This window comes from Lissotriton vulgaris, chromosome 6 (genome assembly GCF_964263255.1).
Source record: "Lissotriton vulgaris chromosome 6, aLisVul1.2, whole genome shotgun sequence".
NCBI lineage: Eukaryota > Metazoa > Chordata > Amphibia > Caudata > Salamandridae > Lissotriton > Lissotriton vulgaris.
Window position 1 is genome coordinate 788,284,887 of NC_141694.1, and position 27,008 is coordinate 788,311,894.

General features: G+C 41.5%; 1 protein-coding gene across 3 annotated transcripts in view; it reads left to right on the forward strand.

The window, feature by feature from the left end:
- The window catches only part of LOC147708002 (uncharacterized), a 507,148-nt gene that overhangs the window by 438,293 nt on the left and 41,847 nt on the right, over nt 1-27,008 (forward strand). For 2 of the 3 annotated variants that reach the window (XM_086926813.1, XM_086926814.1), the window contains 5 exons: nt 5,266-5,409; nt 9,405-9,554; nt 13,698-13,797; nt 15,761-15,840; nt 15,953-16,111. In XM_086926813.1, coding sequence (XP_086782939.1) covers nt 5,266-5,409; nt 9,405-9,554; nt 13,698-13,797; nt 15,761-15,840; nt 15,953-16,111 — 633 coding nt within the window. Of the gene's footprint in view, nt 1-5,265; nt 5,410-9,404; nt 9,555-13,697; nt 13,798-15,760; nt 15,841-15,952; nt 16,112-18,491; nt 18,597-27,008 lie in introns of all 3 variants that reach the window. The other variant, XM_086926815.1, reaches the window with a different exon arrangement.

Sequence of the window (27,008 nt, forward strand, 5' to 3'; positions counted from 1 at the left end):
CGCATGCCGGTTTGGCAGTCCTAAGACGGCCGGCCAAACCGACATGCACACCTTGTTCCCTGTGGCCACCACTCCTCCTGCTGCTGATGGCCCCGCCCTCAAGACTCGGCGGTGTCTCTCTCCTACATGTAAAATAAAAATGATGATAAAGCAGTTTTAATAATTGCTTTATTATCATTTCATTTGACATGTTTTCATGCTGGTTCCAGCTGTGGGGCGATGCTCTTCCGCCATAACAGAGGAGGTGCCCCTGGCTGTTGTGTGTGTGTCTGTACCAGACATGTGTATGTAAGTGTGTGTTTCTGGGGGTGGTGTTTGTCCATGGGTGCATGTAAGTGTGCATACAATGAACATTTATATGTGTAAAAACACACACATGCTTGTGTGTGTGTGATAGTGTAAGAGCGCGCGCCGGTCCATGTGTGGTTATGTCTGTGAGGAATATAATGTGATCCAGAACAATAGCCATATTTCATGTTTTAGTAGTGATTTTGTAAAAGTGGTGAATATTTAAGAATAATGAATTGTCTGAGTTAGTGACACTTTGGGTTGTGTTAAATTGATAAAGGTTTTTATTAACTGATCAAAAAATACATTAGTGGTTCTGATTTGTCTCAGATTGTTTTAGAAAATGTTAATATTAAGAACACACTGACTTCTGTAATCTATAAAGTACAGTGAAGTATATAATGAAATGCGAAAGTACACTACAGTTCAAATACAATTCAGCTTGTTATGTTATTCCAAGGCTTGTTTCATTATAAACAAGGACATAGCTTGCTAATACTTTCAAACTTGTTGAAGAAAGACTGCTTTAAGGACTATATAGTACAGGCAGAAAACAGGGTTAAAGAAAATCTACCGACATGCCAATTCAAAGTCTAAAAAAGATTATTACCAAAAGATAAATCTATCTCTGAGTCACAGAAACTGGCTACAAGGGAATCAATCTCCTAGCTTCCTAAATGAGCATAAGTTTCACAAGCAGTGCCAAGATATGCAGAGTGCAGAGTGTTTTGGGCCCAGGTGTGTCATTTGCTGTCATATGGTTAGTCTTGATGTGAGACAGAAAAAAACACAGGAGGTAACCCGCAAACTCAGTTGAGACCTGGGTGACTTGTATGTAACAAACAACAAATTCTCAATAGGTGATATTTTTAGGCAAATAGATAGGATGCAACATCAATTGGGACAGAACAGAAGCAAGGAGACAAAAACTGTTTTTTAGAAGAAAAGCAGTCTGTATTAAGAACTACAGATACAAATTGTATTAGTTATATCAGCACTAGTACATTGTATGTAGGTGTAATCCAAAAAGTAGTGTGCACAATGTTGCTAGTGTGAAATTGAACGGCGCAAGTGGAGACGTGAGGATGCGGAAGGAAAACAGTGAACATTTCTTAACATGTCCCTTATTAATTGTGTTTTCATTGTCTATGTTCTATAACCAATTTTAAATATTATCACACCTTTTCGCTGTTTTCCTTGCTCTTCCTCACGTGCTCACTTGTGGCGTTCACTTTCACACGAGCACCCGTTGTGCACACTACTTTTTAGATGATACCTACTTGCAATGTAATAGTGTACAAGTGTATAAATTGCTAAAATCAATTTCTTAAGATCCCACCTTCCTTTGGCCCCTTTTACTCGAATCCCCACCCTCACACTAGGAGAGCCCTGTATCTAGACTTAAATATTAAACAGAATTCTGATACTTTTGCCCTCTGTCCTATTCTCTGCTGCATTGATTCTTAACCTTTTGGCTACCGTGGGCCCAAATGCAGTCATTGCTGGAAGCTGGGAAACCCTGCCTAAGCAATTTGTAAAAATTGAACCTCAAAACAAAATGCAAAAATACATCAAACAAATTAATTCAAATACCAGCATTCTAAACCTCCTGTTTGGATGAGATTAGGAGCTATTAAATCACATGGAAAATGTTGTTCCATGGTGAGAGGCACAGGAATGTAACTCCTGCTATCTGCCCCAGAGGATAAATCCCTGAGGTTTGTGGATCCCCCCTGTGCTAGAAATATTTGCAGACGGCCCTCGCCAGGTAGTGAAGTCAAATAAATATCTAAAAGCAACTGTGCACCTGTGCAGACTCAGCCACATTTATACTAACCTGGTCACATTTTCCTGTCCAGGATTAAAGTTAGGTAGTCTACCCTATTATAGTAATTTAGTTACATTAAGGCCCAGATTTATTAAGGAATTACATTGTCCTGAAGTGACGCAAGTCATTGCACATCCTTAAATGAATTTCACAAATTATGCAAGGGGCTATTGTACTTTGTAAAGAAATGTAACACAATTCAGCAGTTTTTGCCGCATTGCATTACATTTTGTTTTGCTAGGAATTCCATGGCTGGAGTGTGGGCTTTCCCATTCGTCCACCCATGAAACTTGACACAATCCCAGATTTACCAAAGGTAATAAACCTGGGTTTGTGGCAAAATGGTACACCTACCACAGAGAGGCGTAATGAGAAGTATGTTTATTTCTCCTTGTTGCTTCCTCTTTCTATACGGAAAGCTTTCTGCATCATACATACAAAGAGGAAATTGCCTGTTAGCATTGATTTTGTGCAAGAAATTGTCCCTTCTGGCACAACATCTGTATCTTGTAACACTGGCATCCCTGCAGCATGGCGCGAGGGTGAATGAGTTGGTGCTAGGCAGCCTCAAGTGTGCCAGTACAGGCAGAGAGTCTCTTGTTCATGCAATGCAGCAACTTTGCATGAATTTGAACTTTTAGTAGTATGGCCCTAAATTAGTTCATCAGCAAATGTAATCGTACTGGAAATTCTTGTCAAGGCTGCATAAAGCCTTAACATTTGTCACTGATGTCAGGACGATCTTCTCACCCTCCCATCTATCTTCATCAAGTGGTGCCTGTCAACTATATCATAGTCAAAATATCTATTGACCTACAGAAATATTTCATCCACAATTTTTTCCTTATCACTTCAACACAAGGTGAGTCTAGTTTAGTGGATGTGGAATTAAGGATAACAAATATTTAGTTACAAAGTTAATCTAATTTGCAACCCTATAACATCTGAGACCATTTAAGGCATGGGCAAAGTGCGCAATTACTCATGTCTTACTTCTCCCTCTTACTCATACCTCCCTCTGCCTACTTTACCTCTTTTTCTACCCCCTTCATTCAACATCACTGTTCTCTATTTCATATCTCTCTCCACCTCTGTATCTTGTTTTATCTAATCTCTGCCAAACTCAACAATCACTAAATCCCCACTCCACTCTGAACCACACTTCTCTATTTAGCCCTGTGTCTCTTTGATACCTCTTCTGTTACCATCTACCTCGCTATCTCTGCCTCCCCAAATGTCTGTCTCATGCCTCTCTTACTTCACAGCATTTCTTGTACATCGCACCTTCACCATTTACCCCCATCTCTCTTGTACTTAGCCCCAATGTTCTCTCTCTCTACTGTCTCTACCTCACCTTTATCTACCTATCTCCCACAACCTCATCTCTCTCTACATCCCTCTTTCTGCTTAGGTATACATCTCTGCCGCTCTCCTACATCTCTCTATCTCATCTATCTCTACCTCACTCATCTCTCTCTATACCACAATCCATGATTTCAATCTCAGCTCCCTGTATCTCCCCTTCATCAACTTCACTTCTCTCTCAACATCTTTCTTTACCACACCTTTCTATGTCTCTCTTTTTCTGTATACCGCTTTTCTTGCCTGCTGCCTCACCACTCTCTTCTTCACCTCTACCTGTAATTCATGTATCTCTTTACCAACATCTCTCACTACATAATTTCTTTCTATCTACCTCTCTCTTTAATTGTCACCAATCTCTCAACTAACCTCAACGTTCAATCACTACCTCACCTTTCAACCTGCTGTGTCTCTCTTTCTGCCTTTGTTCCCTCTACCTTACCTCTCTGCTTTACACCAATCTTATTTCCTTAGTCCTTTCCCTCCACCTCTTTTTCTCTTTCATTATCTCCCCACTTTATCTGCTCACTCTACCTCCTCCCTTGTTTCACCTAGCCCTCTTTACCTCACTTTTCTCAATACCCCACTCTCCCTGTTTCTGTTTCTCTTTACGGCACCATCCTCTCTACCACAAACTCTCTCTAACACTGTATCAACCACGCCACTCTTTCTCTGCCTCACTTCTGCCTATTTCACCTCTTGTCTCTTAACACCTTATCTCTGTTTCAATCGTTACCCCACCTCTCTATCATTCTCACTGCCTCACTATTCTCTATACTTGTCTTGCCTTTCTATACCTCACTTCTTATTTTGCTTTTCTCTCTACCTCACTGCTCTTTTTCTGGTTGTATCTGTCCATTCTTCTCTGACTACATCATATGTCTTCCTTCCACTTCTTCTTGCCCCCCCCCCCACCCGGATATGCCCCAACCCTCTCCCTTCACATCTGTCTTGCACCATCTCCATGTCTCTCTCCCTACCGCTCTATCTCTTTCTAAAACCTTGCCTATCACTCTCCCTGCCGCTCTCTGTCTTTTTGTTCTGTTGATTTACCTCACCTATCTTCCTTGCTATCTCTAATCCCTTCTCACCCTGTTTTACTCATGTACCTATTGCATTCTCTTCCCACTTTTTCTCAACAGAGCCAGGGGTCTCTGTCGAGCAAGAGAAGTCTAAATAGAGAGGCCTCAAAGGAGGTCTAAGACAGGACAACAAAATTAAGGATAAAATGATGGGATTTTACCCAATGGGATGATGAAAATTCTTTACATAGGGCTTTGATTTTCCCTGTTGCACCGAGAATGTCAGTTGTGAAGAGGCATTTATTTGTTGTTATGCATTACAGAGATCTGGCAATTAAAGCTCCAATATCTAGTGATATGTGTATATGTTTTAATTTTATATTATACACTAAATATCCACCAAGTCATCCTTGCAAAGTTTTTCTTCCAATGAGAGGAACAGGCTAGTTAGACACTAAATTCCGCGTTAAATGTTTTTGTTGTAAGCCGAAAAAAATCTTGATCAGCGCTGAAAAAGAAATGGCTTGATCAATCCTTATTCGAGCTTTTTCTGGTACTATTTGATTGGCAGACACTGGGCGGCTTGAGCTTTTAGATATTTTTAAATGCCCTCGTTTATGAAAGCTTAATGTATACTTCACATTGTTTGGCACCATGAGGGCTTGATTTAGCTAAAAATGTGTAAACAGGAATCTCAAGATATGCCTTGCCTATGGCACCCAGAATCCTTAAGATTCCCCTGTCTAACACATCCTTTTACTTTAGGTTGCTCAGGCAATATTAAGAGGGACATCGCCATCGAGAAGGGAGGAGAGACTGGGGAGCAGCGCACCTAAGAGTCGCAGTACCACACCTGTGGGCCGGAAGACACCATCCGAAAACCGGAATTCTGCAGAAGCAAATATTAAAGTATGGAAAACATTATTAAACCATTCACTTAATCAGAGAATAAGGGCAGGTCTATAATACAATTGCTTTGCAATCAACTTGTGCTTAGAGCTCTCAAAACTGTTTAACTATCACAGACTAAATTGCCCCTCATCAACTCTGGAGGGTGGAGGTTTGACTAAAGAAATTGTGTGAAAATTCGCACTCTATCTGAATTGTCATTTTCCCCCGAGGATTAGCTGGATACTAATGGAGGCACAAGATGGAACTCCTTAGGTGAAGTTTATTAACAAATACATTCAACTTGTGCAATGTTTTGTGAGTTGAAAACATTTGAAAACTGAATACAGGGGATTTTTCGAAGTTTAGAAGATTGGACGAGCTTCTCATTGTTTAATTGTCGTTGCATTAAAGTGTGTGTGGTGAGAAGAAGAATAAATTAAAAGGAATAAAAATTGAGTTTTATCCACGATGCAGATCTTAAACAACACCAATGCAATGATTTCAGTGACAAAACCTAGACTTAATTCAAATAATCTCCTATCGATAAAATCTCACTTTTATTTCACTGAGCAAAAGTGTAATCTCCGAGAAGGTAGGCCTTCCATCCCTTTCCAAGGTAGGATCCTTGGAAAGGGATGGAACAGCCGCGTGTATTTTTGTTCTCCATTTACACATGTAAATGTAGTCGCAAAACAGATTGGATTAAGTGTGTAAATGGGATGGAAAGTGCCCTAATCACTACCATTGCTCATGGTGTGTAGTAAGAGGGATTCTTCTACCAGGGAAACAAAACAAAATATAAAAAATGCAATAGTTAAATGCGGTATTATGATTTTTTGAAAAACGTACTATTTCAGATTGTCTGTTCTGCAGAGAATCTGCAGAAATCAAGAAGTAAATGAAGCTGAGTCAATGACCTGGCAGGTAATTATTTATCAGTGTCTATATATTTCCAGCATCCAAAATCAACTCCTATAATTCAGTAACCCCTTCTCAGGGCAATCTATCAGTATCTCTCTTTTATTCCTTCCCTGCCCTTTGCCAACCCCATATACCTATTATCATAGTAATTTATGATGGGACAGACAGATTCCAATTTCCCACATGCTTTCCAGATCTTTATTCCCTGCCTGACACTTTCCAAAGGTTTAACAATGAAGGTCTCTACTGTGAGGCTAAAAAATGGATTGTCATTTCAGGGGGTCTTCATCGCTGTCGTTGACCGGCACTCCTCGACACACCTCATATATCTCAAAATAAAATACAAACATTGAGATGGTGGGTAAATTGCTGAAAGTGGTTTGTCAATGGATGACTGCATCCGCTACACCACCAAAACACACTAATGTACAGCCAAGCGCACCTATTCCAACCAAACACAGCAAAGGGAATGAAGCATCACGTGGGCAAACAGCTTTAGGCTTCCTTTATCCTTCCTTGTCACCCAATGGTCATGCACCGGCTGTGACATGACTGACGATAGAGTGGGATTGTGTAGAGGTTTGTTCTTCCCCTGTCATGTCCGACTGAAGTCATTCAATCCTCACCATCATCATTTATCCTTCATCTCCTGTCCCTGCTAAGCCCTTCCTTCTCGCTCCTGCCCTACCTGGCACCACAGGATAATATAACTGTGCATTGGAAGCTGGAATCAGGAAGTGGAGGGGACCAGCACAAGTGGACACCAAATTCAAATCAGCCCCTGTCTTTGCTAGTTAATACGTTTGAGCATCCTTCATATTTTATCATTCAAGGCATGTTACCAAAGAGCTTCAGCTCAAGAAAAGCATGCTATCAATCGAATCCCTTTGGAAAGTGAGATCTTTCAAAATTGTAATGCAAGAAGTAATAATATTATGAAGAAGAGAAAAACAAGCACCTGCTTGCAAAGACCTATTAAATATATATACATGATGTTGTTGGCGCTATCTTTGATCATCTGATGAGATGAGATAAAGCACCTTTGCAGAATCGGGAGCGGTGTTGTCCTCAAGAATAGATGAGGCAACGTGACCCAGCAGATTAGATTCTAAACAGAATTTCTAATCACTGTATCAATTAAATACGACTTCCTGAGACAAGTAAAAGTGGGAAACCATGAAGGGTTATTTCAAATATTAAAGTGCATTACAAAAGGCAAAATATATGATTAGTCTCAACATCAGTCAAAATGCATATATATAAAATCATATAGGCTGAATTAGACTAAGGCTTAAATATGCCAAGTGCACAAAGCTAAAAACGACAATTGATGGACAGAATGCAGAACAATGTAATAAATTCACCCCAGTACAGAGATCTGGATCTAAATCCATCAATTTTTTGCTCACCATGCCTTTTCAATTTGAACCCAACCATATGCAAATCAGTCTTGACCCTGTGCCCAATAGGAACAGTCCAGCCTGAACTGCCAGGCCAGGTCCTCCCTGAACTGGAAACAAGCCTCCTAGGACCGGTTTCGGGGTTTCACCCCTCTTCAGCCAGGATAGCTTGACTCCAGTGGCATGAAGAGCACGGGACTCAGGTCTGGGCATACAATGTTTGCATTGTCCAGCATTCCCTCCATCAATTGTTTCTTTTGCATATGTCACCCTAAGTGGGAAGGATATGCCCAGACGTGGCTCCCCTGCTTACTACACCACAGGATTCAAGCTAGCCTGGCTGATGATGGGTGGTGCCCAGAAACTGGTCCCAGGATGCTTGTTTCCGGTCCAGGGTGGATCTGGCTTGGCAGTTCGGGCTGGACTGTTCCCAAAGGAACAGGGTCCAGACTGATTTGCATATGGCTGGGTCCAAACTGGGGTGGTGTGGTGAGCAAAAGAATGATGGATTTAACCCTGATCCTTGTGACTGGGGGTGAATGGTTGCATTGTCCAGCATTCTGTCCATCAATTGTTTCTTTTGCAAGTGTACAAAGCCAGCATAAGTTCCATGACTTGGCATACAACTCATTATTTGAAGTCACCTGAACAGCACTACAGTTAGGGCCTCATTTATGGTATTTTGGAGTAGGGCGGCCTACTGCTCTGCCCTACGCTAAAGTGAAAGGGCAAGAATGCACCATATTGAAGCAATACGGTGCATTCCTGTCCTTTCCGCCTGTGCTGGAGTCGTTTCGGCAGCTTAGCACCAACGTAGGCCCCCCTACACTGTGGTGCACAGGTGCCTCTGTTGCAGGCAGGATTGTTTTTTTGCTGGAAGGGGCACCTTCCTACACAAAAACAATCCTAAGAGGCTTTTTCCTCTTTCCATGTGTGCTGAAGAATGCAGCACACATGGAAAGAGGAAAAAACAATGAGAAATGAAGGTATTTCTCCTTGTTGTGCCTCACCTCGGCAGGCGTACAGATTTGGGTCTTCCCCAGGTTTCAATTTTTTTGTAAATCTGGGGCAGCGCCAAATTCCATGGGTGTTGCGTGGGAAAACCCACTCAATGCCCATGTAACATCCCCCGAGTGCAGAGTAAGGCCCCACAGCGATGTGTGTTGTGTCGCCTTCATTATCAAATATGAGGTCACTCAAAGCCACGCAGTGTGGCTTTGCGGGGCTTCATAAATCGGATTGACTGCCCTGCGTTACGCATTACCACTTTATGGGGTGCAAAAGTGACACAGGGCTCTCATAAATAAGCCCTTGTGTGAATCTAAAGAAGGGATAGAAGATATAACATACAATGTATATGCTATACGAACTATTTGTGTAAAAAATGGTGATAAGAGAAAGGTGTTCGGGGAGAGTGAACTAAAAATTACAGAAGATCGTTCCATACAGACTATTCAGTGCAGGAATAGTTATAAACTCCTGGAGGTGTTCCTATCAATATTCATGTTAAAATTAAAAAGCAAATATCTATCACACACCAAGAAATCATGTAAAGTTAATGGTGTTGCAGTTAACTTAAGGGGGGCAAATGTAATGATCCTGGAAGCCTCTGTTTGCTGTCAATAACTTGTTTTATATTTAGAGTGAACAGCATGTCTCGTGTGATATAACACAAACCACATTTGCTTTTAGGTATTAAATAGCCTTGGAGAGAGGACGGAGATCCTGAAATCCAGGGAGAGGGACCGCTCCTCGTCTGCCAATTTACCCAGTAGAAGCACAACTCCTATCGGGAGGAGAACACCTCATCAAGGAAGGATAACACCGTTTGAACAAGAGAAGGTACTAGGGGTGGAATCCTAGTCTTAATGAGACACTCAAGCGCCCATGGTTGACTTCAAAGCGATAGATGTAAAGTACAAATCCACCAGGAATACAAATGCAAATTACAAGAAGACCACAACAGAACCGTTCTGGATGGATTTGCTATGGATATCAAACCAAAAACCTTTGTCAAGGATTTGTTAATGTTTCTAGAACATTGTGAAGCTCTGAGCATTGATGGAAGAAAGGTTTTAGAGAGTATTTCACATGGTTTAAGTTTCTCTTCTCAAGTGACCTTTGAAAATATGTTCTAATAGTTAAGTTGTGGTCTATTAAACCAATTAACCATGAAGCTTAATCGTATTTCACCTTAAATTGACTGTGAATTTGTATGCTGATGGGATAATTAACATGCCATGGGAATGTTTGAAAAGAGTCTAGATCCTTTTATGCAGCATTATTAAAATGGTAACCTGTCTGGTTAGCATCAGTGCAAAATAAAAGACTAACTGGCAGATGCATCAACGTAGCCTTTTGCTATTCCTAAATAGCGATTTTTAAGGAATCGCTATTTAGGAATAGCAAAAGCCTATGCTTGTAAGAATCGCTATTAAAATAGCGATTCCTAAACATTCCTTAATTGCTACTCGCAAATTGCTAGTCGCAATTAAGGAATGCTGTACCATTCATTCCTATGGGCCTACAGACCCATAGGAATGAATTGGAGATTGCATGAGCATGAGCGTGAGCAATTTGCGAGTACCAGTAGGTACTCGCAAATTGCTCATGCAATTTAAAGGGTGCATGGGTGTCAAAATGACACCCTGTTGCACCCCTGAAATTGATCTCTGCACATATGTTGCACACACACATGCCCTAAGGGCATGTGTGTGCGCAACATGAAACTTTGAAAAATGCACAAAAGTGCTTTTTTCAAAGTTTTAGCAAATTACCATGAAGTTCAACTTCATGGTAATTTTCTACTCCTATTAGCGAATTCGCAAGTCTTTGACTTTCATGCATTACATTTAAGGAATCTCAATTTGGGATTCCTTAAATGCAATGGCAATTTAAGGAATCTCAATTTAGAGATTCCTTAAATTGTGATTTTTGCATTTGGGATGATGCATCCCAAATGCAAAAATACCGGGATCAAAGGGGCAGATTCTGAGAATCTGCCCATTTGTGACCGGTATTTACTTTGATGCATATGCCTGTAAGAACATTCTCTGAGACAAAGACTTGCTTAAAGTGAGTTTATAAATGTCTCTGCTTAGCTCAGTTGCCTTAATCCACATTTAGTATATGTGAATAATTTATAAAATGCCCCTACGGAACATAGGGGCATATTACCAACAAATAGCGATATTTATCGCTTAGTAGGGTTAGCGGCAATATTTTTATCACCGCGCATCACCGGTTTTTATTGCTGAGATAATTTGCTATAAGCAAGGTTTATCTCAAAAGCGATAAAAATCCAGGCGATAGCAGCGAAATGCGTGAATATCGCTGAGAATACAGCGATATTCACGCATAAGCGACGAAACGCTCTTAGCCATGTTATCCTCCTCCCATTGGATAACATGGCTAAGAACTGGTCTGGGCAGGTTTTAGTATTTGGAGATATTCGCGATTAGTGCGAATATTTCCATCGCTACGCCTGCCTTGCTAATAGGCGATAGCGGCGTTAGCGACTGCTGTCAGTCGCTAACGGGTTGGGTACGCTCACACTGCATGTCATAAGCGATAAATATCGCTGACATGCAAAGCGGGCCCCAAACTGCTCGCTATCGCCTACAAACTGTCGCTAACTGCTGTTAGCGACAGCTTGTTAATAGGGCAATAGAATTATCGCAGCTTAGCCGCTGAAAACGGCCGCTAATGCAGCGATATTCGCCTATCGCCCTCCTTGGTAATATGCCCCTGTATTCCTGATGGGGCCTGTAACTCATGTGTTACTACACCCATTATTAACAGGTGTGGTAATACCACATATTTTACAAGAGAATTATCTCCCACGTCCTCCATGGATCCCAGTATAATGAATGGGATTACGAGCTGACATGAGGAAATTCCACATGCGGTTCCTGATTCTGTAGGGCTCCTAGGTGATCAGTTCATGATTACCCACTAAGACTGGGACTTGGTATTAATGATATCCCTAGGTGGGTAATCTGGGGTACAATATTACAGCAGTGAAATACTAGACATCTTGAAATAGGTTCTAGACTTTTGAATCATATTTAAATCCTTAGTTTACACACTCTTGTAAGAAAGTGCCCTTTTTGCAGGGGTACCCCCCCAATTCTTGCCTGACACTTTATGCACTATGACTTGAAGTGCCCTGGGTCCCTGTCAACAGGTTTCCAGGGCCGGTGTTCTTTCCACAAAACAGTACCTTTGTACCCACAATTGGCACATCTCTGACCAAAGGTAAGCCCCTTGTAAAAGGTACCAGTGGTACCAAGGGAACTGTGACCAAGGATGGCCTTTTAGGGCTGCAGCACCTATTGTGCTAACCTTAGAGAACCCTGCACCTTAACACTCACACACTGCCATTGCAGGCTGCATATTTGAGTGTAGAGACAACTGAAGAGTCGACATGGCACACATATCTCTGTGTCATGCCGGCAATATACCCGCCTGGGGCCTAGGTAAGTCACCCCTCTAGCAGGGTGCACTCGACCACAGGAGAGGGTACAGTTACATGAGCACTATACCCCTAGAGTGTCTAAGCCCATTCATAGACATTCTAAGTGCAGTAAAGGCATGAAGAGTTCATGGACTGCAAATTGGTCACTACGAACTCCACAACTCCATAATGGCTTTACTGAAACATGGGAAGTTTGATAGCAAACTTCTCAACACATTAAACATACACTGATGACAGTGTGGGATTTAATGTAAAATGGACTCAGAGAGCATTTTAGGGATGCCCCCTGGAAAATGACCAGCATGGTGGGGTTCCTGAAGGGCTACCCGTCTTTTGCTACCCCAGACAGGTTTCTGGACCGTAGTAGAGGGCCTCTGCTCTCTGGGTCAAGAAACAAAGCCCAACCTGGGCACAAGTGTCATGCCTCATTCACAAGGATCGACTGGGTCCCCAATTGGAAGCTTCAAAGACTGCTGCCTTTATGAGCTGACCCTGCCTTATTCTGCCCAGAGCAACTGGCTCCCACCGGTTCTGACCCCCAATTTGTGCAGGAGAATCAGTGGGAAAACCAAGTGAGGAAGAGAGGTGTGCCCATCTTTACCAACCCCACCCCTCAGGTGGGGGAGGTGAGGCACTCATCTCAGCCCACTCCATCTTGAAGATGAGGGGCCATAGCCAATTAAAGAGAGGCTCATGCCCTCTCCCACTGGAGGGTGGCTTAATAGGGGGCATACTCACCCCAAGGAGGGGACCTATTGGTCCCGACCTGCACACCCCTGTAACACCCCATAATTTTGTATTTAGGGGTGACCCTTAACCTTGCCTCCCCAGATTAGAGAAGAAGAATGAAGAAGGACTGAAGAGCTGTGCTGAAGAAAGAAGAGGACACCAACTTCTTTGGCCACAGCCCTATCGACATGTCCCGACCTCAACTTGAAAACAGTGAAACCTTAGTGTGTCCCACAGCGAACCGCCATCCAGTGCCAGGAGGACCTTCCCTGCCTTCACCAGAACCACTCTGTCACCTGTGAGCACCGGATTTGCTTAACCAAAGACTCCAACACAGAACCTGGATCCAAGCCACTCCGCAGGTCAGCACCACTCTGCACTCGATGCCCATGGCCTGAGTTCGGGTGGTCCTACACCACAAGGAGGTCTCAACAGCGATCTTGACCTGGTATCTGGTGATCTCTGACCTACCTCAAGCTTTCCCACGATATTTTTGCGGGGATATTTATGTCACTCGATATTTATGTGTCGATATTCCTACTCTGCACCCTTGGAATATGCAAAAACGAACAAACCAATTATTTGGGGCTATAATTATTGCATCTGAGAGCAGGGGGTTTGTGATCAGGCCCTTAGATTTTTTTTCACAGTTTGATGAATGAGTTATTTACTATTCTCTCAATGGTTGGTGACACAATGTTGATTTCTTTTATTAAACATGTAAATATGATATGCCAAGTATTTCTAGTTTATAATTCTATTTTTGTTTTCTAATGTAGGCTTCTCACCTACCACTAAATAACCCTCACAGGAAGTCCCCCGTTCTTGTCTCGCACCTCAGTGTATATAAGGACAACCTTTCAATGTCTAACGTAAAAGGTAAGTGCTTTAGCAGAACCTTCTTAAGGGCAAAGCAAGATTAGATTCACTCCTAAAATGACAGGGGAAGGTGTCCTCATGCATTGGGGAACTTGAAACAAAATGTCACTGCCAGGGAAGCAAGAATCCTTGTATCCACCCAAATCCTTTTTCGCTCCAAACGTGTTTTATTCTTTTGCTTATGATAAATGACAACCTTCTAGAAAACTGCCCATACAGTAGATAAGCTTGAGGATAAGCTCATAAATACAATAGTTAACCAGTGGTGTAACAGAAAGGGACAAATGTAAGACCATTTCATTTTACGACTTTCAATTTGCGAGTCACAAAATGAAATGTACTACAGTGTCTCAGACAATGTTTGCGATTTCCGAATGGGTCCTAAGAGACCTGCCTCATTAATATTCATAAGGCAGGTCCTAATCTGCAACTGATTGGGAATGGCCTGCACACACAGGGATGGTGGCCTACTGGGGTCAGCAGACCACCATGTCAGCAGGGCACTATGTCTGCGACTGCTTTTTCAATAAAGCAGGTGCTTTTTTTAATGCAGCCTATTTCCTTAAAGGAAAACAGAACACATTTAAAAAAGAAAACGAAAAGTTTCTGTTTCTGTCAATGGGACCACTGCCTGCTCTTCAAAAACGTTTTTGCTGCCAATCACAAAGGGGAAGGGGTCTTCTGAGGATCCCTTCCCTGCAATGTGTTACGACCCCCGGTGAGGCATTCCATGGGTGGAGCATGGATGTTCTCACTCATCCACCCATGGATGTTGGCACATTACCAGATTTAACATTACTGGTAGACCTGGGAATGCATCAAAATCCTATGCCTCCCCATGTGAGGCGTAAAGAGGAGAAGTATCTGTATTTCACATTTTTTACTCTTTCAATGTGTGCTGTATTCTGCAGCAGACATAGAAAGAGGAAAATGCCTCAGAGGATTTTTTTGTGCAGGAAGGTGTCCCTTCCTGCACAAAAACAATCCTGCTTACAACACAGGCACCCTTGCACTAGGGTGCAAGGGTGCCTGCGTTGGTACTATTCAGCCAAGAGTGAAAGAACAGAAATGCACCGTATAATGTTAAATATGTCACATTGCTGCTCTTTCATGCAGCGCAGCAAGGTAGCTTTCTGTGCTGCGAGTAATAATGATAAATATTCCCCAGAATTTAGAACCGATATGTGCTCTAATTTGTTAAATTTAGCTGTGGGTGCTGGTGTGATGCAATGCAAAGCACAGACTTAGGGCCTTATTTATGAGAAGAGTTGCATCGCTGCGACAAAGCAGCAATGCAACACTTCTCAGTGTGCCCTCCTTGTGACACCATTGATGCGTCATATTTACTATATTACGCATCAGGGCGCAAGGGATGACAGATATCTGTCGGCGCGAAACTGATGAATTGCTGGAGTTTTGTCAGAAGCGTGACGCAACTCCAGGATTGTTCCTTTCACATGGGGCAGGCTCGATGTGACAGGGCCTGCGTCAGTCTTTCGCCTGCCTTGAGGTAGGCGTAAGATACTAACGGAGTTGCGCCATAGAAGTGTCACACTGAAATCTTATGGATTTTATTGTAACACTTCTATAAGTCTTTTTGCGGGATAACGCCCACCCTGCTTACATTACACCTGGCGCAGGTATAATATGGCGCAGGGGTTTACAAAGTGGTGCATCTGTCTGGATGCATCACTTTGTAAATAGGGGGCACCTGGGACATTTTTTACGCAGCCGATGCATCACAAAAGTGATGCACCGGCAGCGCAAAAGTGTCGCAAGGGCTCATAAATTAGCCCCTTAATGTACTAACCATTTTTAAGGTTCATGGGTGTGGCGCTAAATTCGTTTGCGTTGTGCAAACAGACACAACCTTTAGTAAATAAGGGCCATAGTAAGTAGCTGTTTTCAAAATAGGGCTATGTTCTCCAACATTTTAACTGTCCACATTGTTTTTGATTAATAGGCAGGAAGCCTTCACTCTCGGGTTCTGAAGACACTCCACTTGTTCATTTCCAAAAGGAAGACAGCAATGACGAACACCAGGTACGAAATGTGACTCTGATCATAATAAACATAGGAGGTCTTCCTACCTTGCACTGAAAACTGATATCTCAGTTTTACTCAATAATTCTTAATTTTACCCATGCTGGCTCAGGAAAAAGAGAATTTGGGTGTAAGGAGACTACAAGGACCGATGAAAGCTTTGGAACGAGTGGACGGCCCCGGAGAAAACCTCAGAAATCGTAGTGTGACGCCAAGTGGAAGGAGAACCCCAGCAGAGACAGCACATGGCCCACCAGCAGCTGAAGCGAAGGTCTGTAATGTACATTTGATAGCCATCCTGGATTTATCATGACAGACGTAGCCCACTTAATGCCAGGCTGGCAATTGGAGAGATCGTGACTCAATCAGGATTGCTAGTGTATTGACATGCTTGATTTTGTGTAAATGCATAGACAACCCCTCACTGTAACTCAGAACTAAGGCTTCTGACATACACTCACCAGAATTATCAATGAAAACCCCTAACTTAAAAAATAAATGTTCAAATATAAGTCAAAATCCTACAGCCAAACATGAATGATAGATAGGTTGCAGAGAGAAAAGGTACAGAAAGTCAGTTCGAAAGCTGTGCATCCTCCCTCCACATGGGGAACTTATCTCCTGGTGGCCAAATTCCTTAAATAAAATCCTTTTAAAAGGGTAGGGGTGCCACTACCCAAGTCTTAATAGGCCCTGGGGACCCCACCCCCAGCGTCGCAGTTAACGTAAAGGGGAGGGACCCAATGCCCTCTTCCCCAAGTGTATTGTCCCTATTATAGCCCAGGGGATCCTATCTTCCTATGTTTCTTTTATGTGGGTGCCCCGATGACCACGCGGGACACCAACCAAACCACAAGTTGGGGCATGCGAGGGGAACCAGCTGGCTCCACACGTGCTGCGGGAGCCAGAGTTGGTCCTGCCCAGCAGTAGTAGCTGTTTTTTTTGCTCCCACCGGGCGGGAGCACAATGTGTTTCTGCTGGGAGCAGACATGACTTCTCTGCCCACGCCCCTGCAGGCAGGGAAGGCATGTTTGCTCCCACCAGGTGGGAGATTTAAAAATGCACCTGCCAGGCAGAAGCACACATATGCTTCCCTGACTGCACTCTTGCAGGTATGGAAACTACCGTTTCCTGGGACCGGGGGATCCCTGGGACACGGTTATTGAGCCGGCCTCAAGGGCAAAGCAAACAAATTGTACTTTTTTTGGACAGTTTTGTGAAGATTTGTCAAATTAGCAATTAGCCATTAGCAATACAAAATGGCATTTTTTATGGAAACATTGACCTAACGATAACTACTCAGTGATGATAGATAGATAGATAGATAGATAGATAGATAGATAGATAGATAGATAGATAGATAGATAGATAGATAGATAGATAGATTTCACAAAAGACATTGAAAGTCAGAAAGTTGTTTGTGAGTATATCAGTTGTGGGAATCAATAAACTAAAACTGTTTATTTTAAACAGTGACACAGTCCAACCCACGTGGTGAAACTACAGTGTTTAAGGCCCCTTCACCCTGTGCAGATAATGTTTGTGTTCTCTGAAGACAGACAGAACTAAATGATACATAAATCCCCTATCTGGGTATAGGATTATTGCACCTACCACGAGTGGGTTGCCCCTGAGACAGGAAACTGGCCTCTCCAAATTGAGCAGCTCCCAAGTTGGGGGAAAAGCAAGCTCTGAAAAGCCACAAAGGGTGTCTTTAAGTGGCCTTGCAGACATGGCTCAGCGATGAGCGCCAACGAGTGTCATTAAAAGTGACGCTTCTGCAGTGCACGGTGATTGTTATCAGCAAATGGCTCTCTCGCACCTAATAATAATAAACAAAAACCTCAAACAAGGGATTAACAGATACTCTGGTCAACCCACAGGTTGATTCACTTGGAGCGTCATTATTCACTTGAGGCTCTCAGGCGACAGGAAGGGCCTCACCAACCTGCAGCCAATCTACTGTCTCCTCAGTCACAACCTGCTATAACCTCACACACCTAACTCGTCACCACATAGATCACACAGACACACAGTCTGCACAGGCACACTGCAGTGCTTGTGTGCCTCCCAACCTGCCCATATATTACTGACATCTGCATTTGCCATTCATAACAAACCTCTGCCAATGGGGGAAACGTAAGAGGCACCAATCAAACACTGAACAAGCAAGGCCACATAAGAGAAAAAATACATCTCTTCTCAAAACGTCAAACATGTTTTTAGTCTAACTAACCTTAGCCTTCTGAATGTCTGTAAACACCTTCAGGTGACGTAATATGTGCCTCCTCAGTTATGTGCAACAAATTACACTCCTTCTATCCCGGAAGGTGCCCTTTGGATTGCTTTTGGTAAGAGATAACTCATTAGAGGTTAGCTTATAATACCACATGGAGGTATATGTATGATGTAATCTTCTCCAGTTACCTCCTTTTCACGCCATGTAACTAGGCTTGTCATACTTGAAGAAACGTATGTGCTCACAAAGGTTTTTGGATGAGTGATGTGAAGGGTCATTTAGGGTAAAGGTGACTGCTCTGGGATGTAGCAGGAGCTGAGGATGATGCTTTACTAGCACGTTGGAAGCTTTCTGACTGTTGCTACTACCCTACAGCAAAGCTTGCCATGACCAGTGCATCATTTCTATGCAGAACTCCCCCCAGAAGTCGATATTATCTAGAAGAGCCTCAGTGTTTGCGGAAAATCGAAGCATTGAAGACCATGTGCATGAAGAAACCCAGTATCCCGATGGCAAAGTGAGGCACTCATATGGAAATATTTCATGTATTCGTAAATGAGTGAGAAACTCAGGGGCTCATTTATGAGCAATTGACGCAGTGCAGCGTAGCAAGTCACTTTGCGCTGCGTGACAGAAAAAGGGCAGGAATACGCTGTATTTAAGTGAGTATGGCACATTCCTGTCCTTTCCCTTATGGCAGCCTAGCACCAATGCGGGCACCATTGCACCATGGTGCAAGGTTGCCTGTATTGCATGCAGGATTGTTTTTTTGCAGGAAGGGGCTCCTTCCTGCACAGAAACAATCCTACGAGACATATTCCTATTTCTATATGTGCTGCAGAATGCATCACACATAGAAAGAGGAAGAAATGAAGAGAATAAGAGATGTTTGTGCTTGTTCAGCCTCCCCTGGAAAGGGGTAAGATGTTGGTGCATTTCCAGGTTTACATGGTCTTGTAAATCTGGGGATGCATCAAAATCCATCTGAGTTGCATGAGAACACCCATGCACCGCCCATGGAACGTCGACCCAGGGCAGAGTAATGCAATGCACCAATTTCCGCTTCATTGCATTACTCAGATTTTTGAAACCACTCAAAACCATGCAAAGGGCTTTGCATGGCTTCAAAAATCTTACTTAGAGGTTTGCGTGGTGAAAACGTGACTGAACCGTCGCATAAATAAGCACCTCAATGTTTGTGAAAACTGGAACCCCCAACGGCAACTCTCGTGGAATTTAAAACATGTACCTATGTATTTGATTAAACCATGACTCCTCACCGCTTTCCAGAAATGGATTCTTCTCATTTTTTGCATGATGGTGGTGATATTAAGAACAACCTTTTATCATGTATATGATACTTGTTATCAGAGTTTTGACACTTTGTAGTACTTTATGGAGGTTCACTGATCTAATATTGATGTAACAAACATTGATGTACTAAATATCGAAATAAAAATATCAACTGCTTAAATATATCAACTCGAATACCTTAACAGGTAAGTACAAAAAAAGGAATACAAAATATCGAGGTAAAAAGTATAGATGTACAAAATATTGATTTAAAAATATATATAAAATAATATAGAGCACATACATTAAATATTAATATTATTTTAACTAAATAAATTACATTTAATATACATTTTAACTAAATATAACAAATATACTTAATTTAAAAAGATATAAACACACACACATAAAAATGTGTACATACACATATATTTACTTTAAAATAATGTATTATCTATTATCTTTATTTACTTTTTAAACTTTAAAATTCTAATTAAAAAAATAATATATATATATATATAAATATATATATATCAATAATTTAAAATGAAAAAACTCTATAGTAAATTAAACATTAAGCAATAAAAAAAATGAAACATAAATTTCCCAATACAATTAGTGCAACAGTAGGGAAAGTGTTGGATAGCAGAATATTTAAATTAACTTTTCCAACTTCAGTGAGTGCAACAGTAGGGAAAGTGTTGGATAGCAGAGGGGTAAAAATTACTATTCCCACTCCAGTGATAGCAACAGCAGGGAAAGTGTTGGAAAGCGGAGGGGCAAACATTACTATTCCCACTCCAAAGAGTACAAAAGTAGGGAAAGTGTTAGATAAGGGAGGGGTAAAAATTACTATTGAAACTGCAGTGAGTGCAAAAGTAGGGTAAATGTTGGATAGCGGAGGCATTAAATTTACTATTCGTTAAATTTACCATTCGAACTCCAGTGAGTGCAACAGTAAGGAAAATGTTGGATAGTGGAGGGGTAAAAATTACTATTCCCACTCCAATGAGTGCAACAGTAGGGAAAGTGTTGGATAGCGGAGGGGCAAACATTACTATTCCAACTCCAGTGAGTCCAACAGTAGGGAAAGTGTTGGATAGCAGAATAATTAAATAAACTTTTCCAACTTCAGTGAGTGCAACTGTAGGGAAAGTGTTAGATAAGGGAGGGGTAAAAATTACAATTCAAACTGCAGTGAGTGCAAAAGTAGGGTAAATGTTGGATAGCGGAGGCACTAAATTTACTATTCGTTAAATTTACTATTCGAACTCTAGTGAGTGCAACAGTAGGGAAAGTGTTGGATAGCGGAGGGGAAAAAATTACTATTCCCACTCCAGTGAGTCCAACAGTAGGGAAAGTGTTGGATAGCGGAGAGGTAAAAATTACTATTTCCACTCCATTGAATGCAACAATAGGGAAAGTGCTGAGTAGCAGAGCGGTAAACATGACCATTTCCACTCTAGTGATTACAACATTAGGGAAAGTGTTGGATAGCAGAGAATTTGTTTTTACTAATAACACAAACAATTGAAAAAAAAACAAAAAATATTTTTAAATCATAAAAAATAAAACATAAAAAAATAACATTAAATATATTAAACATATAAAAAGAACAAATATTATAATATTACTTACATAGGACAAAAACCTAGAAATATTATAGAAAATAAATTGATAAATACATTTATAAACAATAATTATTTAAATGTAGCAAATATTAACAAACACATTTTTTTTAAACATAAATGTATTTATTTTATTTCTTACCCTATACCACCATACCAATGTCAAAACACCTAAAAATGTTAACTACATTTATTTCTATAGTTAATAATAATTAATAAAAAATCTTATTAATAAAAAAGACATTCATTGAGTACACATACTTTAACACTATAATATCCACAACACACACCTAAATTAAACTATAAAACAATACAACACAATTAGATATTAATCTTTTAAAAAACTATTACTATTAACAATTACTATTTAAATATTTAAAAATGTATTTAATACCCATCTTTTACCTCTTTAAAAGTAAAAACAACACACACAAATTAAACAATTACACAAAATAAATATCAAATAGTTAACATTGGTTAACATATATATAATAATTAATTAAATACAAAATACTCACTGCCCTGTACTCCTATAAACACCACAACACACACCTAAAACTAATTACACAATTACCATAATCAATTACTAATTAATTAATTAACATTAATTGATAACTAATTAATAATTCATCAATTAAAAATAAATTACTTTCCACCCTTCCCAACCTTTACACCTATAAACACTACAACACACACCTAAAATGAATTACACAATTACCATAATTACCAATTAACTAATTAACACCCAATTATTAATTAATTATTAATACATTACTTTACCCATTTAACTCTATACCATCTGAATTAAACAAATAATAATAAATAGAAAATATTCAATACATTAAATATAATTATATTACTTCCTATTCTTTTCGCCTATAAACCCACAACCCGCTACGGAATTAAAAACGCAAAATTCAAATACAAAAAATCTAATAACTACTAAAAATAATCAATGCATTTAATATATTTAGCTTACTTCCCACCCTTTTCCCCTATAAACCCACAAATAAAATAAAAAATAATTAATAACTCCTAAAAATATAACACATATAATAAAAATACAAACAAATCTTATACAAAAAACATACATTGATATTACTTACCTCAATTCGATATTCTTGACCACGAGACTTTGTCTGTCGATATTTCTGACCCACAATATTTTTAACTCAATATTTGTGTAAATTGCGATTCTCCTATTAACATGACCAGAGAATCTGGATTTCATTAAAGACACAGAGGCTAACATTATGCATTACTCCTTTTAATGCAGCTCACACAGCCGCTTACATCACAAAGACTTAGAATAAGAACAAGGTGACATCACAGTATCCATAAAAGGCGTGTGCCAGGAAAGATCACCCTCTTTTAAATGCCTTGAACGACAGGCCAAACGAAGAATACATCTTAAAACTTGAAGGAAGTATTGTCGAAACTTGGAAAATCCTTGGAGATTCATCAATTCGAATTGTCTGAAAGAAAATAAAGGAAATCAAGAAAAGCACAAAGTAACCTTCAGAAGAAGCAACAAGAAAAGCATAACATAAGGTTAAAAGGTATGAAACATTGAAAACATTGTAAACCAAATTAATCCTCAATATCCCTCAAGGGAGGGACGGGAGGGATAATGTTAGCCTCCGTGTCTTTAATGAAATCCAGATTCTCTGGTCATGTTAATAGGAGAATCGCAATTTCATTACAAGACAAGAGGCTACATTATGCATGTTGGTAGCCTTGAATCACAACATCAGAAACATGTTCAATTGGTTTACAATAATGATGGGCAAAGGTAGAGGCATTAGACCAATCAGCAGCCTTAAGGATAGCATCCAACTTACCACCCGACCAGTATGACTTGCTGGCCATTGCGCTTCTTAGTGAGTGAGCTTGAAATTTTGAAAGGTCAATACCAGCGAAGTTCATAGCCAATTTAACCCACCTTGCGATAGAGCAGGATGAGATGGGTTTAAAGGGTTTAACGTAGGAAACAAGAAGTTGATTTGCATCAGGGGGTCGAAGATTAGACATCCTGGAGTCGTATTCCTTCATACAATCAACCACACAGAGCTTTTTGCAAAAATCAAAACGTGGATGGAAGATAAATTCAGACATGGTCTTAGTTCTCCTAAAAATCTCAAATTTAACACCAAACATGTCATAACATCTATTGGAGACGTCCAGAGCTTTAACATCTGAAACTCTGTGACAGGAGATTAAACAAAGAAGAGAGGCAAGTTTAATTGCAAGACATTTTCTGTTAAGAAGGGAGTTATCAGGCCAGGAGCAAAAAAGGTCAAGTAATAGTTTAACATCCCAAACAGATTGATATCTAGGCCTGGGGGGTCTTTTAAGTCTGATACTTTTAAGGACTCTACAAATAATAGAGTTCTTACCTACCGTTTTACCGTTGACAATAGAGTGACCTGCGGAAATGGCAGACCTATAACAGTTAATGGATCTATAAGAGAGACCACTGTCAAAAAGTTCCACTAGGAAATTGACTATATTAACGATAGGAGCTTCCACGGGATCCAAGTCCCTTTCCAAGCACCAACTAGACCATTTTTTCCAGATGTTATTATATCTGTAGTGTGTTCCAGGTGCCCAAGATTCTCCGAGGAGTGTAAGAGCAGATGACGAAAGTCCAGACAATTGATTAGATTGCCTGACACTTTCCAAGCAAGAAGGTTCAGACTCCCTGAAAGAACCAGGTGGTGATCTTCTCCGTTTGCGTTTAGGAGGAGACCTTGAGAAGCAGGGATCAGGAGGGGAATGTCGCAAGAGAGTTCCAAAGCTGTGGGGAACCATGCTTGAGACGGCCAGAAGGGGGTTATCAGGACCAGGGAGCACTGTTCCTGCCTCACTTTCTGTAGAACCCTTTGAATCATAGCAAAGGGGGGAAAGGCGTAGGGTCGGAGAGGAGCCCAAGGTTGGAGGAAAGCGTTGACGGCGAGAGCACCCGGGTCTGGCATCCAGCTGAAATACTGTGGAAGCTGGGAAGACAAACGACTTGCAAAAAGGTCCACATCGAAAGGACCCCAGTAGTGGACCAGGGAACTGAAAATGGTCGGATTGAGTTTCCAATTGCTGAAGTCTACTAGGAACCTCGAGTTCCAATCTGCAGAGAGGTTGGATTTTCCGGGGAGGTACTCTGCCCTCAGGGAAATCTTGTGTTCCAAACAGAACATCCAAAGTTTCTTGGCCAGATCCAATAGGTCGGCAGACTTCATACCACCAAGACGGTTGATATACGAGACTGCGGAAACGTTGTCCATCTTCAGGAGAACGGATCTGCCCTGAAGAGACTGTCTGAAGCTCATCAGTACATAGAGCCCGGCCGTCATTTCTAAGAAATTTATATGGTGGGAAGATTCTGAAGGGGTCCATACACCACCAGTGTTCTGGTCGAGGAGACGGGCACCCCAACCGTGAAGGCTGGCGTCCGACTCTAGAACGAAGTCTGGAGTTGAACCAAAGATAGCTCTTCCATTCCAGGCGTCCAAATTGTCCAGCCACCAAGAAAGTTACAGCCTGGCTTCTTCGTCTAGAGAGACTTGGTCTCCGTACCAAAGTCCGGATCTGAGAGCTTTGGCTTTTACTCTCTGAAGAGCGCGGTAGTTCAGGGGGCCAGGGAAGATAGCTTGGATCGAGGAAGAAAGTAGACCAAGGAGTCTGGCCAGCTCTCTGAGGGATAAAGAGTGATGTTTGAGGACAAATCTGATTTCTTTCAGAATTTTGGCAATCTTCTTCTTGGGGAGTAAAAGAAGAGACCTGGATGTGTCCACAGTGAAGCCAAGGAACTCCAGAGATTTGGAGAATAAAAGGATTGATTTTTCCCTGTTTATAATGAACCCAAGGCTTTCTATGAGGTTCATGGAGGTTTGTAGATCTTCTAGAATCTGAGAGTGAGATTGGGACATTATTAGTATGTCGTCTAGATAGATGATGAGACGAATACCCCTGGCTCCTAGGATGGAGACTATTGTTCTCATGATCTTGGTGAAACACCAAGGGGCGGATGAAAGACCGAAAGGGAGGGCCTGAAATTGAAAAAGGCGATTGTCCCAAATGAATTGGAGAAAGGACTGATGTCTATTGCCATGGGAATGGTAAAATAGGCGTCTTTTAAGTCCAATTTGACTAGCCAATCTCCCTGGAGTAGAAGGTCCCTGAGCAGATGGATGCCTTCCATCTTGAAAATGACGGTAGACGAGGTACTTGTTTACCTCTCGAAGGTTTATTACTGGGCGCCAACCCTTGTCTTTCTTTTTCGACTAGGAAAAGGGTGCTCACAAAGTTCTTTTGAGACCAAGGGACCTCTATAATTGCGCCCTTCCTTAACATAGAGGAAACCTCTTCTTTGACGATTTCTAGATGTTCTGAAGAGAGAATCAGAGGATTGGGGGTGGTAGATTGGAAAGAAATCTCTGTGAAGTCTATTTTGAAGCCCTGAACCATTTCTAGAACCCACGGGTCTTGAGTTAAGGATTCCCAGACATGAATGAATTGTTTGAGTCTGCCCCCGACCTTTGGGGGTGAAGAAGAAAGAAGTGCACTTACTTGCGGTGGTGTTGTTGGAAGCACCACGAGCGGGGAAGCCTCTTCCGCGTGAACCTCTCCCTCTTTGTGGGAAGTACTGTCTGGAGTTGGAGGGGTAGAAGCCTCTTCCTCTACCGGATGAACCTCTTCCTCTTCCGTAGGTGAAAGGCCGGAAATTTCCTCGGCCAGAAGAACGGCCTCTTCCACCGGCCTGAACATAAAACACGTTTCATATTGTTTTGGGCTTTGTCTAAGGCTGTAAAGGTCGCCACATATTTGCAGAGAGTTTTGATCATATCTTGTCCAAAGAAGAGGCCATTAGGTTTAGATGATGGCTCTTTTTCAGCAAGGTCCCCGAGTTTCGGGTTGATTCTGATGAGGACAGATTTTCTCCTTTCAATATTGAGGGAGGAGTTAGCATTACCAACGAGTACAATGGCTCTCTGACTCCAACCTTTAATCAGGTTAATGTCCAGGGGTGTGTTGGAAATGTGTGATTCCTCAGCAAGGTCGAGGATTCTGGTAAGGGGGCCTAGAAGGCCAAGAAGGCTATCTTGACAGGCTTTAAGGGCTCTTTCCAGACCTTTTCTTGGATCCTTGCCTAGTTTAAACAGGAACTTAATCAAGTCGGGTCTAAGTTGGAAGTTTGACAGACTTTACCCTCTATGAATGGACGGGGGCACTCAGATCTCATGGTGTTGAGAGATTCTCTTTGAAGAGAGTTTCTCAGCCACTTGGTGACGAACTTAGCCACGTGATCGTGGGGGTACCACCTTTTGCTGTTAGGGTGAGAGATGTTTTCTGGGGAGAACATTTCCCCACCAAGAGGGTCAAGGATCGCGTCCTTTGACAAGGGGGAGGAGTGCGCCTCTGGGAGAGCGTTAAGGTCCCATTCATCGGTATCTTGCTCGTCAAGGTCCAAGACGAATTCGTCATCAGGATCCAGGAAGAATTCATCTTCCTCTGAGCTGGAATGGACGGGAGCACTGAGAGTAGTTGCGTTGCCAATGGCGCTCGTTAAATTCGTGCCGCTAGGGACAACATTACCTTTTGGGGCGCTTGAGCCTCCCATGCCTTTTGAGGTGCTTGGACTTCCCATGCCTTTTGAGGTGCTTGGACCTCCGATGCCTTTTGAGGTGCTTGGACCTCCCATCTCAAATGAGGTAGCGCGACCTCCGTCAGTGTTTAAAACAGTGTTTGCTTTTTTTGGTAGCCTTAGAGTGTTCAGCTTCTAGGTCAGAAGTGTCATCATCATGTAAGAAGGACCTTTTATTAGACATAAGTTCACGGAATGTATTTAGCATACAGGTCCTCATTTCCTTTTGAAGAAAGGATTTAAAATTATCACTGTTATGATTGGGGGAGCTTGCCATAGCGTCATCTGATTCTAAATCAGACATGGCAGGTGAGTAAATTTACAAGGTTATTAAATAAATTAAATAGCTAGTATTAGGATGAGGATATGG